The sequence below is a fragment of the Carcharodon carcharias genome, chromosome 20 (genome assembly GCF_017639515.1).
Source record: "Carcharodon carcharias isolate sCarCar2 chromosome 20, sCarCar2.pri, whole genome shotgun sequence".
In the NCBI taxonomy this organism is placed as follows: domain Eukaryota; kingdom Metazoa; phylum Chordata; class Chondrichthyes; order Lamniformes; family Lamnidae; genus Carcharodon; species Carcharodon carcharias.
In genome coordinates, this window is record NC_054486.1 from 59,809,646 (window position 1) to 59,821,930 (window position 12,285).

The 12,285-nt window shown below is 44.4% G+C and overlaps 1 protein-coding gene and 3 non-coding genes across 4 annotated transcripts in view; 2 read left to right on the top strand and 2 right to left on the bottom strand.

Moving 5' to 3' along the window:
* Nucleotides 1-1,286: 1,286 nt before the first annotated feature.
* trnak-cuu lies at nt 1,287-1,359 on the bottom strand. The gene has a single exon. It is a non-coding gene; the product is annotated as a tRNA-Lys (tRNA).
* A 301-nt stretch (nt 1,360-1,660) lies between these two features.
* On the bottom strand, nt 1,661-1,746 carry trnay-gua. The gene is given in 2 exon segments: nt 1,661-1,696; nt 1,710-1,746. It is a non-coding gene; the product is annotated as a tRNA-Tyr (tRNA).
* Nucleotides 1,747-8,134: 6,388 nt separating this feature from the next.
* On the top strand, nt 8,135-8,207 carry trnak-cuu. The gene has a single exon. It is a non-coding gene; the product is annotated as a tRNA-Lys (tRNA).
* Nucleotides 8,208-8,572: 365 nt separating this feature from the next.
* Nucleotides 8,573-12,285, top strand: part of LOC121292332 (F-box/WD repeat-containing protein 7-like) — a 73,919-nt gene continuing 70,206 nt past the window's right edge. Inside the window, exon 1 of the mRNA XM_041214184.1 lies at nt 8,573-8,761. Within this exon, the coding sequence (XP_041070118.1) occupies nt 8,573-8,761 (189 nt within the window). The remainder of the gene's footprint in view (nt 8,762-12,285) is intronic.

A 12,285-nucleotide genomic window follows, 5' to 3' on the forward strand; every position in this document is an offset into this window, starting at 1 on the left:
CTGATCTTATAACATTCTTATCATAAAGATGATGGCCAGTTCTTCCAGAGATGTTTCCAAATTGAAGAGCTTTCTACCTATTATCTGCTTTCCTGCCCCTTATCTCCAGTTCCCTTTTTTCCCTGATACTATCCCCTTACATTAAAACACATCTTTCCTCATCTCTTCTCTAATCCTTCTACAAACCTTGTAGGGGTCTGTAACTCACTGCTTGAAAAGGTAACAGAGGAAGAAACCCTCACCTAATTTAAAAGGTGTCTGGATATGTGCCCGAAGTGCCATAACCTGCAGGGCTACGGACCAAATGCTGGAAAGTGGGGTTAGGCTGGATGGCTTGTTGTTCGACTGGTGCAGACACAATGGGCCAAGTGACTTCTTTCTGTGCAGTAAACTTTCTATGCTTCTATTACCGAGCCCCAAATACCATCACAAATTACCAATTACGAAAAAGTTTGTTCTGAGCTGTTTGTTGTTCTGCTTAGTATCTTCGACTATGTATCTATTTTGTACATGGAAATCTTACAATGCAGAGGCTTCAGGCTCAAATGCTCCAGTAGAAAAATGTTGAGCTAAATCCACGTACTTTGAAGGTCCTATTTCATACAGCCCCTACTCCCGAGGTTTGCTTTCACAATCAGTCATAAAGCCTGCTGCTCCATACACTCTCGGTTGCATCTCAATTGCAGCCAGTCGGCCTCTATTAATGTGTTTGTGGACCATTACTCCTTACCTCCTGTGGATGAATCAGTTTTATTTTCCACTCACAGCCAGGGCTGGATCAGAAGGTCAGACAGCGTATGTGAAGAGAATAACAGGGTAAACATTTCAGGACAATTAAAGAACTGACGATGGGCCATTGTCCTGAAACATCAACTGTTTCTCGCTCTCCAAAAATATGCCTAACCTGCTGAGTATTTCCAGCATCCGGCAATATTTTTTTGTAGCTGTATTTTCTTCTTGATATACCCGCGCTCCGCTGCTAGCTGGTCCGTGCCCCTTTCCCGGTCTACACTATGCCCTCATCTCCCCAAACCCGCCCTTCAATTCCCCATGTCAGCACTGTCCACAGATTTGCCTTCCTGTCCCCTTGTGGTTAAATGATGCAGTCATTGTATTGACAATCATGTGCACTAACTTCTTGGCACAAGCGTAGTTCACAAAACTGCTTTCCTCCTCACTATTATTTCTCGTCCACTGGCCTATACCTTTTCTTTATAATTCTTTAATGAATTCTACATACCAATGAAACTGTACTTTGAATAAAACAATTCGGTAAAAAAAGCTCCCGCCCAACGTGGGGCTCGAACCCACGACCCTGGGATTAAGAGTCCCATGCTCTACCGACTGAGCTAGCCGGGCGATAGCACTGTTTCTTACACATCATCATTTGTGCTTTATTATCCGTCAGTGTATTGACTGCACCATAATTTGAGTGGCGCTGAGCTACACGCCGGCACTCGGCCCAACATAGCTTCAGCAGCGAGCAGAGCGCTTCTGTTCTGGGGCCAGGATTGCTGAGCTGCCGCCTGGGATTCGAGTCTGTGTTAATGATGGGAGGTCAAATATAAATCTAAATATGGAACAAGCGGATCAGAAAAAAATCACTCAGAGTCTACCATGAAAGCAAAGGCTGTGCTCAGCATGAAGAAAAAAATTTACCTCCTTCGAGCCGGAATCGAACCAGCGACCTAAGGATGCCTTTGTAAACTCTACAGTCCTCCGCTCTACCAGCTGAGCTATCGAAGGAGTGCTGAAAACTGATTCCTCAGATTCACCAAAAGAGATTACTACAAACCTTTGAAATCAGTATATTTATGAAGGCGACAATATGTTTGAGAGAAAAAATGTTTTGGTGGGAGGATTGATTATTTATTTTGCAATTATTTGGTTCAGGGAAGTCATGAGAAATTAGCGAGAATTTATAAGGCTGTGCAGAACAAGCAAGGAGAAACAAAGATCACAGAACACAAGAATTTGGTGGTGACGAGCAAAGGGACGATTTCAAAAAATGTTAATGATGGAACGGGGTTAGACGCTGAAGAGTGGAATAAGACAGAGCCGAAAGTGAAACCAGAAAGTAACGATAAGTGTGGGGAATAATGGGGGATAACAATGGGGAATGGGACAAAAGTGGCGAGATATAAGAACTGAGAGTGAGGCCAACAGGAAAAATTATAAATTTTAAAGCTAGGAGCAAAGCGAAGGCTAGAAACTAAAGACTGCAACTCCTCGGAAAAAAATACAAGCGGCAGGTGGCTGGCAGAATGCCTTTAAAACAGGGCAAAGTTAAAAAAAGGCCCATCAGTGAATGGTTAAAATAGTATATTCTATAATGTAAAATTATATTCATTAAAATTTCGAAAATATTTTTGCGATGGAGCTAATTCAACAAAATGTCAAAATTGCCAGATCAATTTCAGAGATTCAACATTGTGCCATTTTGTGTCCAAATTATGCAACTACAAGGTTGCAGCCAACTATTTACTCAAAGATAAAAGCAAAATACTGCATGTGCTGGAAATCTAGAACAAAAACAAAAATACCTGGAAAAACTCAGCAGGTCTGTCAGCAGCTGCGGAGAGGGATACAACTGACGTTTCGAGTCTGTTTGGCCCTTCATCAGAACTAGAAAATAGAGAAATGAGATGAAAAATAAACTGGTACAAGGGTTGGGACAGGTGGAGCTCGATAGGGGGCCAGTGATGGGTGGAGGTCAAGAAGAGCCTGCCAAAGATGTCATGGACAAAAGGACAAAGGGGTGTTGACGGTGGTGATATTATCTAAAGGATGTTCTGCCTGTTTCTTTATGAGGTATGTGGAGCATTCCTTGTTCCAGTCCTACTCAGGCCCCCTCCCACAACTCTTTCTCTGGCATATCGATGACTGCTTCGGTGCCGCTTCATGCTCTTTTCTGGAGTTGGAAAAATTTATTAATTTTGCTTCCAATTTCCACCCCTCCATCATTTTCATGTGGGCCATCACTGACACTTCCCTTCCATGCCTTGACCTCTCAGTCTCAATTTCTAGTGATAGACTGTCGACCAATATTGATTACAAGCCTACCGACTCCCACAGCTACCGTAACTGCAGCTCCTCACACCCCGCTTCCTGTAAGGACTCCATCCCATTCAGTTCTTTCGCCTCCATTGCATCTGTTCTGATGATGCCATTTTCAAAAACAGTTCTCCTGACATGTATACCTTCTTCCTTAACTGAGGTTTTCCACCCACAGTGGTTGACAGGGCCCACAACCGTATCCGGCCCATCTCCTGCGCATCCGCTCTCACACCTTCCTCTCCCTTCCAGAACCATGATAGGGTCCCCCTTGTCCTCACTTATCACCCCAACAGCCTCCACATTCAAAGGATCATCCTCCGCCATTTCCACCAACTCCAGCATGATGCCACCACCAAACACATCTTTCCTTCACACCCCCAGCGGCTTTCTGCAGGGATCGTTCCCGCCGGGACATTCATCGTGTGCCTCAGTTTTTTTAAAGAGCCGGACCATAGAAATAGCGGGCCATGCACCAAGAAATTGTTAAACACCAACCCTTTGGGAAGAGCAGTTGGAGAGGCGGACCTGCAGGAGATACATGGAGCGAGGAGAGAATAAATACAGCACGGTGAGTGTGGCCTACATCACTCACCTTCAGGAAGAGCAGTCAGAGAGGGGGACCTGTTAGCTGCTCGGAGCCGGCCCGTGCTGAGTTTCAAAAGGATAGAGAAGAAAGCAAATTATAACATCACAGGAAAGAAGCAATTAGATTGGATGGAGAAGAAGCTAGCTGTTTGGTGAGTATCTGGTGAATATAACATAAAAGTAAATTGAGCCATGGCAGGACAACCCGGTCGTGTAGAATGCACACACTGTAATATGTGGGAAGTCATGGGTACTCCCGATGTCCTCGACAGCCATATGTGCAGGAAGTGTCACCAGCTGCAGAACCTTGAGCTCTGGGTTTCAGAGCTCGAACGGTGGCTGGAGTCACTGTGGTGCATCTGTGAGGCTGAGAGCCACGTGGATAGCAAGTTCAGAGAGGTAGTCACACTGCAACATAGGAGCCTGGAGGGAATAGGTGACCCGCTGGCAGTCCAAAAAATTAGGCAGGTAATGCAGGAGTCCCTTGGGGTCCAACTCACAAATCGGTTTTCCGTTTTGGAAGCTGGTGAGGGTGCTGTTTCCTCAGAGGAGTGCAGTCAGAGCCAAGTTTGCGGCACCACAAGTGCTTCAGCTGTACTGGAGGGGAGGAAGAAAAATGTAAGAGCTATAGCGATAGGGGATTTGTTAGTTAGGGGAACAGACAGGCGTTTCTGTGGCCATAGACATGACTCCGGGATGGTATGTTGCCTCCCTCGTGCGAAGGTCAAGGATGTCACAGAGTGGCTGCAGGCCATTCTTCTGGGGGAGGGTGATCAGTCGGAGGTCGTGGTCCATGTTGGTACCAATGACTTAGGCAGGAAAGGGGATGAGGTCCTGAAAGCCGACTTTAGGGAGCTAGGAAGGAAATTGAAAGACAGGACCTCTAAAGCAACAATCTCAGGATTACTCCCAGTCCAACGTGCAAGTGAGTAGAGAAATAGGAGAATTGGCTGTTTAAACATGTGGCTGGAAAGCTGATGTTGGAGGGAGGGCATCAGATTTTTGGGGCATTAGAACCATTGCTGGGGAAGGTGGGACCATACAAGCTGGACGGTCTACACCTGAACAGGACCGGGATGAATATCCTCGCAGGGAGATTTGCTAGAGCTGCAGGGGGGTGGGGGGGGGGGGGGGGGGGGGGGGGGGGGGGGGAAGGATTTAAAAGAGATTGGCGGGAGATGGCAACCTGAGGGCAAACTTAGAGCAGGGAATGGGAGATGGAGAATTAGTGAGAGACTCTGAAAGACAGAAGAAGCACAGGTTAAAAAGTGTATAGGCCTTGAATATGGCAGTGTTAAAAGGCGTATATGTAAATACAAGGGGTATAGCAAATAAAGCCGATGAGCTGATGGATACCTGGTAGCATGATATCATCGCTATAACAGAAACTTGGCTTAAGGAAGGGTAAAAATGGCAGCTCAACATCCCTGGATGTAGAGTTTTCAGCCAGGATAGTGAGGGTGATAAAAAAGATGGGGGTGTAACCATTATTGGTTAAAGAAACAATTATAGCTGTGAGGAGGGAAGATATATTAAATGAGGCATCAAATGAGGCCGTATGGGTTGAGCTCAGAAATAAAAAGGGGCAGCCATACTGCTAGGAGTGTACTATAGACCCCCAAATAGTGGAAGAGAGTTAGAAGACCAAATAGGTAGGCAAATTTCTGAGTGCAAAAACAATAGGGCAGTAGTCGTTGGGGACTTCAACTACCCTAATATCAGTTGGGATACAAACAATGTGAAGGGCACAGAGGGCACAAAATTCTTGAACTGCATTCAAGAGAACTTTTTTAGCCAGCACATAACAAGCCCAACAAGAAAGGGTGCAATTCTAAATTTAGTCTTAGGAAATGAAGCTGGGCAAGAGGATGAAGTAGCATTGGGGGACCATTTTGGAGATAGTGACCATAATACAGTTAGACTTAGCATTATTATGGAAAAGGACAAAAATAGAACAGGAGTGAAAGTTCTAAATTGGGGGAAGACAAGTTTTACAAAGCTCAAAGATGAGCTGGTGAGAGTGGACTGGATGCAGCTATTAGAAGGAAAAACTGTCAAATCAATGGGAGGCATTCAAAAGCGAGATTCTACAGGATAGACATGTCTCCACAAAAATAAAGGGTGGTATTGCTAAATCTAGACCCCCCTGATTATCCAGAAGCATACAGGCCAAGAAAAAGCAGAAAAAAGAAAGCTTATGACAGTCACAAAAGACTTAATATGGTAGGAAGCCTAGAGGAGCGTAGAATGTACAAGGGTGAAGTAAAAATGGAAATTAGGAAAGCAAAGAGAGAATACAAAAAATATTGGCAAGTAAAGTCAAAGAAACCCAGAGATGTTTTACCTATACATTAAGAGCAAGAGAATAACTAAGGAAAGGATAGGGCCTATCAGAGGTGTACATGGTAACTTGTGCATTGATGCTGAAGATGTGGGCAGTGTTCTCAATGAGTACTTTGTATCTGTCTTCACGAAGGAGAGGGATAATGCAGACTTTTTAGTTAATGAGGAGTGTGAAACATTGGACAAAATAAGCATAATGAGAGAGGAAGTACTGGAATGACTGACATCCTTGAAGGTGGATAAGTCACCAGGGCTGGATGGATTGTATCCCAGGCTGTTAAAGGAAGCCAGGGAGGAAATAGCGGATGCTCTGAGGATCATTTTCCAATCCTCACTAGATATAGGCAAGGTACCAGAGGATTGGAGATCTGCAAATGTTATACCATTATTTAAAAAGGGTGCAAGGGATAGGCCAGAAAATTATAGACCGGTCAGTCTGACCTCAGTGGTGGGCAAATCTGATACATGTTACACTTTACATTATGTAGTGAAACCATAGAAAAGTTACTGTGCAGAAAGAGGCCATTCAGCCCATCATGTCTGTGCCAGCCAGAAAAAGAAACTAGCCGTTCATTTTAATCCCACTTTCCAGAACCTGGTCCATCGCCTTTCAGGTTACAGCACTTCAGATGCAGATCCAAGTACTTTTGAATTGAGCATTTCAGCCTCAACCATCGATTTAGGCAGTGAATTCCAGACACTCACCACTCTCTGGGTGAAAAAGTTTTTCCTCATGTCCTCTCTAATCCTTCTACCAATCACCTTAAATCTATGCCCCTTAGCTAGACGTAACAAGTCTTCACTGCCTACACTATCTAGGCCCTTCATAATTTTGTACACCTCAAGTAGGTCACCCCTCAGCCTCCTCTGTTCTAAGGAAAACAACACTTGCCTATCCAAACTTTCCTCATAGCTGCAATTTTCAAGCCCTGGTAGCACTTTTGTAAATCTTCTCTGTATTCTGTCCAGAGCAATTATGTCCTTCCTGTAATGTGGGGAGCAGCTGTACCCCTTCGTTGAAGGGTCAGTCACGAGGGGACATAAGTTCAAGGTGAGAGGCAGGAGGTTTGGAGGGATGTGAGGAAAAACTTTTTTACCAAGAGGGTGGTAATGGTCAGGAATGCGCTGCCTGGGAGGCCGATGGAGGCAGGTTGCCTCACATCCTTTAAAAAGTACCTGGATGAGCACATGGCATGTCAAAACATTCAAGGCTATGGGCCAAGTGCTGGTAAATGGAATTAGGTAGGTAGGTCAAGTGTTTCTCATGTGTCAGTGCAGACTCGATGGGCTGAAGAGCCTCTTCTGCACTGTGTCATTCTGTGATTCTGTGAACTGTGTAAAATGCTGGTTAGGCCACAACTGGAATTTTATGTACTGTTCTGGTCACCACATTACAGGAAGGACATAATTGCTCTGGACAGAATACAGAGAAGATTTACAAAAGTGCTACCAGGGCTTGAAAATTGCAGCTATGAGGAAAGTTTGGATAGGCAAGTGTTGTTTTCCTTAGAACAGAGGAGGCTGAGGGGTGACCTACTTGAGGTGTACAAAATTATGAAGGGCCTAGATAGTGTAGGCAATGAAGACTTGTTACGTCTAGCTAAGGGGCATAGATTTAAGGTGATTGGTAGAAGGATTAGAGAGGACATGAGGAAAAACTTTTTCACCCAGAGAGTGGTGAGTGTCTGGAATTCACTGCCTAAATCGATGGTTGAGGCTGAAATGCTCAATTCAAAAGTACTTGGATCTGCATCTGAAGTGCTGTAACCTGAAAGGCGATGGACCAGGTTCTGGAAAGTGGGATTAAAATGAACGGCTAGTTTCTTTTTCTGGCTGGCACAGACATGATGGGCTGAATGGCCTCTTTCTGCACAGTAACTTTTCTATGGTTTCACTACATAATGTAAAGTGTAACATGTATTAGATTAATTACAGATAATCCTTGCCAGGATTAAATAGTACCAGATAAAAGCAAAATACTGTGGCTGCTGGAAATCTCCCTTGTTTCACCTCATTTCTATTTTTCCTCAGTTCTGATGAAGAGTCATATGGAGTCGGAACGTTAACTGTGTTCCTCTTTGTCGATATTGTCAGACCTGCTGGGTTTTTCCCGATATTTTTAATTTTGTTTTTGCCCTAAGCAGCATTAGCCCGGCTAGCTCAGTCGGTAGAGCATGGGACTCTTAATCCCAGGGTCGTGGGTTCGAGCCCCACGTTGGGCGTTGTTTTTTATATGATCTTGCACTTACCTGAATTTTATTAATACGTTTAAATATCAAACTTTAATGTACGTTTAATGATCTCATCCAGAGCTTTTCGCATTCAAACTAGTTAATCTCATCGCTCGGGGGGGGCGGTTACGGGTTTCAGGTCAGGCGGGAGGAGCAATATTGGACCTACCATTTTACACGGAAATGATCGGTACTGCCCGAGAATGAAAGCGCTTCTTTATTTTAAACACACTTCGAACAATTTGTGCTCACCCAGTAATAGCTGAGTGCCCGCTACCCCGGTCACTCGGATCGTTCGCCCCGCCCCCCTCCGCCAAGTATAGGCGCCGCCCGGGGCGGCCGCTGCGCCGGTTGCTATGGTTACCGACCTGGCGTCCGCTGCTGAGGTTCGCACGGCCTGGGAGAAACTCGGCCGCTGGGGCCGCAGAAAGGCGGAGATGGAGTCGTCATTCGAAGAAAAAATGGACCTGATCTCCTCTGTATTCATCTCCCTCAATGTAAAGGAACAGGACGAAGTGTTGTCGCGTTTGCTCCGTGTGTGTCAGGTAAATGCGCCTCTGATTCAAACCTGCCTTTCTTTCCGGAAGAACAAATGCAAAACAGCCCCTCAACACATTTAATCATCCAGAGAAACACATGTAGATACACGATCAAGATGTTGTTCACTGTAACCTTTTGGAAGTATTAGTAATATTTTTGTTGCCTGCTTGAGTTTTCTATTAGAAAGATAACACAATAATCATACATTTTAAATATAAAATATACAAATTGAAGCATATTCACAGATGCGTGTCTCAGCTTATAATTGTCGGCAGCAGTACCCTTTGATCACGAATTAACCTTCTCTGGGGAAAGATACGTTCTGTATGTCAACCGTTTGTTATATAAATGTTTAACTACTGAGGCGTTGTGAGTGTTTTAAATTTAATTTGCGCCTATTAGACGCTGAGTTGCATTTTGCTGACCTTAATGTTGATTTAAAAGTTTCATCCCCTATGCATGAGTTCCGGTAACTGTGATATGGCTAGGGTGGCAGCAGCTCCCAAAATAGCAATTCATGTGCCCCTGCCGTTCGCCTTGGATGAAACTGGTAAGAGGAATAAGGAAAATAAGCGTGGATATGAGGAATAATAGTGTGAGAATAGAGGGAAGTTGGGCTTTATTATGAGCCTTGTCTTTTATTCAAGGTGGCGAGCTGCAGGTGTACAATTGCAGTTGGAGCGGGGTGGGGTGGAGGTGGAATTCCTGTTATGTGCTATTGAAACGTTATTGGTGGCTCGGAGAGGGCCTGGCACATTTCTTCAGAAGCTGTCAAGGGGCTTGTGGTTGTGGTTGGACTTGTGGAAGTGCTCGTCACTTGACTGCAGAGGAACCACAGGAGAGAACCACACTACTGCACACAGCAGTAAGTGAAAAATTTTCAACAAATGGTGAACAGCAAAAACATTTTTTATAAAATTCCAGACGTCAAAAGTAAAGATCTTTCTTTCTTTCTTGACAATATTAGCCTGCGCTTTAAGACAAATAGCATCTAAACAGTAGATCAAGTATGATCAGGTCGTAATGGAACAGCTTACTGTCAGACCTACATCTGACACTATTAGAGGAAATGTGTGTGCAAAATCATCTGACATTTATTTAAATGTATAGCTGGGCCTTCTTTGGACACAGTGAGATATCTGAAATATCAAATAGAAATTCAGGATGCATTGCTTTTTAAGAGGAAAACGGGAATAGTGCATATTTTTAGGGTGGCATTTTGGAGCAGACCAGAAGAAACCACCCCCTTTCTGTTTCTTCCTTTTGTTTTTTCCAATAAATTATATAGATGTTTCTTTTCCCACTTATTTCCATTATTTTAAAATATTTTTAAATCTTTTCTGCTCCCCCCACCCCCACTAGAGCTATACCTTGAGTGCCCTACCATCCATTCTTAATTAGCACATTTGTTTAGATAATATCACCAACTTCAACACCTATGTGTTCTTTTGTTCTGTTGTCTGTGACATCTTTTGATGATCTGCTTCTATCACTGCTTGTTTGTCCCTACAACCACACCACCCCCCTCCACTTCTCTCCCCCCAACCCCTCCCCCCCCCCCACACACACACACACACACACACACACACACACCTTAAACCAACTTATATTTCACCCCTTCCTTGGATTCGCCTAGTTCTGTTGAAGGGTCATGAGGACTCGAAACATCAACTCTTTTCTTCTCCGCCGATGCTGCCAGACCTGCTGAGTTTTTCCAGGTAATTCTGTTTTTGTTTCAGAAGAAAAGCAACCCTAATCCTTTTCATAACATTGTAGACAGCCCCAGATTTTTGTTCCAGGGTTGGTTCCGCGAATCTGACCTTTAAAAATGGCTGCCCAGACATCGGATCTTTGGGACGGGTGACCTGGGAAAAACTGAGGATGATGCCAGGTGCAGAGGCTGACTGGTTGGAAGGACTGCCTTGGGGTTCCGGCACTGTGTTCAAAGTTTAAAAGTAAAAAATAGGACATGAAACATCCCTCCAGCCCTCACCCCTCAATCCACACACACACTCACATGACCCATCCATGCCAACAGCTGCCACCTCATGTCCCCACCCATTCCCCATAACTGCACATACCCTCTATGCCACCTCATGCTCCTCTACCCACCCCGTAATCCCTCGTACGCATCATGTCACCTCATTTCCGTCCTCCCACACCTGATGGCCCCTCATACCCTCCATGTCAACCTATGCCCCTCCACCCATCCCATGCCCTTTATAGTCCATATGCCAACTTAATGCCAACTCATGCTAACCCATGCCCCCACCCACTTTGCCCTTACATCTACCAGGTCAACTCACCATGGGCCTCAGAGATGAGATAAAATAAAGTTATATAAGTCAATTTCAAACTTCATTATATTTAAAAAAAACACTCATTCATAAAAAACCCATTTACTACATTTACATTCCTTCAATTAAATAAAGGCTTATAACAACAAACATTGGAATTCATAGTCCCAGGTGAGAATCTATAACCACTGTAGCTGCCAATCAAACTGTGAAATAGCAGGCACCCTGCTGTGATAATGGATGGTTGTGAAATCAGTCATGCAACACTAATCCAGTAATGGAAACCCTTAGGCTTATGTCAACAGACAGAGTGAAATGACAGGCAATCATCTTGTTTTAACACTCCAGACATTTTTTTCAAAGATTTAAAGGGAGGACTTTTAAATGCCTTGACAGCTTGACAGCTCCCTTTGACAGATGCTTCTGACAGTTTTAACAGCTCCTTTTGACAAGTCCCTTTGACAGGTGCTTCTGATAGTTTTCACTGTTAATTTTGACAGGTCAGTTGACAGTTCCAGTGAGCTTGACAGTAATGAGTTTATGCACTTTTTTACACACATTTATGCCTACTTTTAACAATTTCAAAGGGCACCTTACCTTCCCCACAGAGCATCTGATCTATCCCAAAGGGTGCCTGACCTCCACCAAAGGTGTCCCGGGACCAGATCCAAAGGGGTACCTTCCCTATCCAAAGGGATATCCTAGCTATCCAAATGAATCCACAAAGCTTAGACCTGCTCTTACCAGGTCTAATCTGCACACTGGAGTTTCACCTCCAGAGCTACCAAAATACTTTTGGAATGGAAGCAGTTGATGATTTAAATGGCCAGCTGCCTCCATAAAACGTGCATGCCCAAAATGTGCCCTGCCCCCACAAAAATGGGAATTGCCATGTTTGGGGTCAGGACTTAGGTTTCCAGCCACTTAGATTATTTTTGCCACGAACAGCTCTCTGTTGTGGCAAAAATCTGGGCCTTATTGTTTGAGGTTGAAGTTTTAGCTGGGGGCGTGATCAGAGGCAGGCAGGATTGAAAATACCAGTGCTGACTGGTGTGCCAGTTTCCCGTTGCTGTTACTGGCAGTGTCAGGTTTCACCAGAGTGGGGAGAGAACTCATCTGATTCAGTAATAATGGTAATTAAGGTTGTTAAAGAGCTTATGGAGGGCCATGTTCTGATTTTGATGGCAGTGCACAAGCTGCACAAGAGGTCTGGAGCAGACCAATTGCATGGA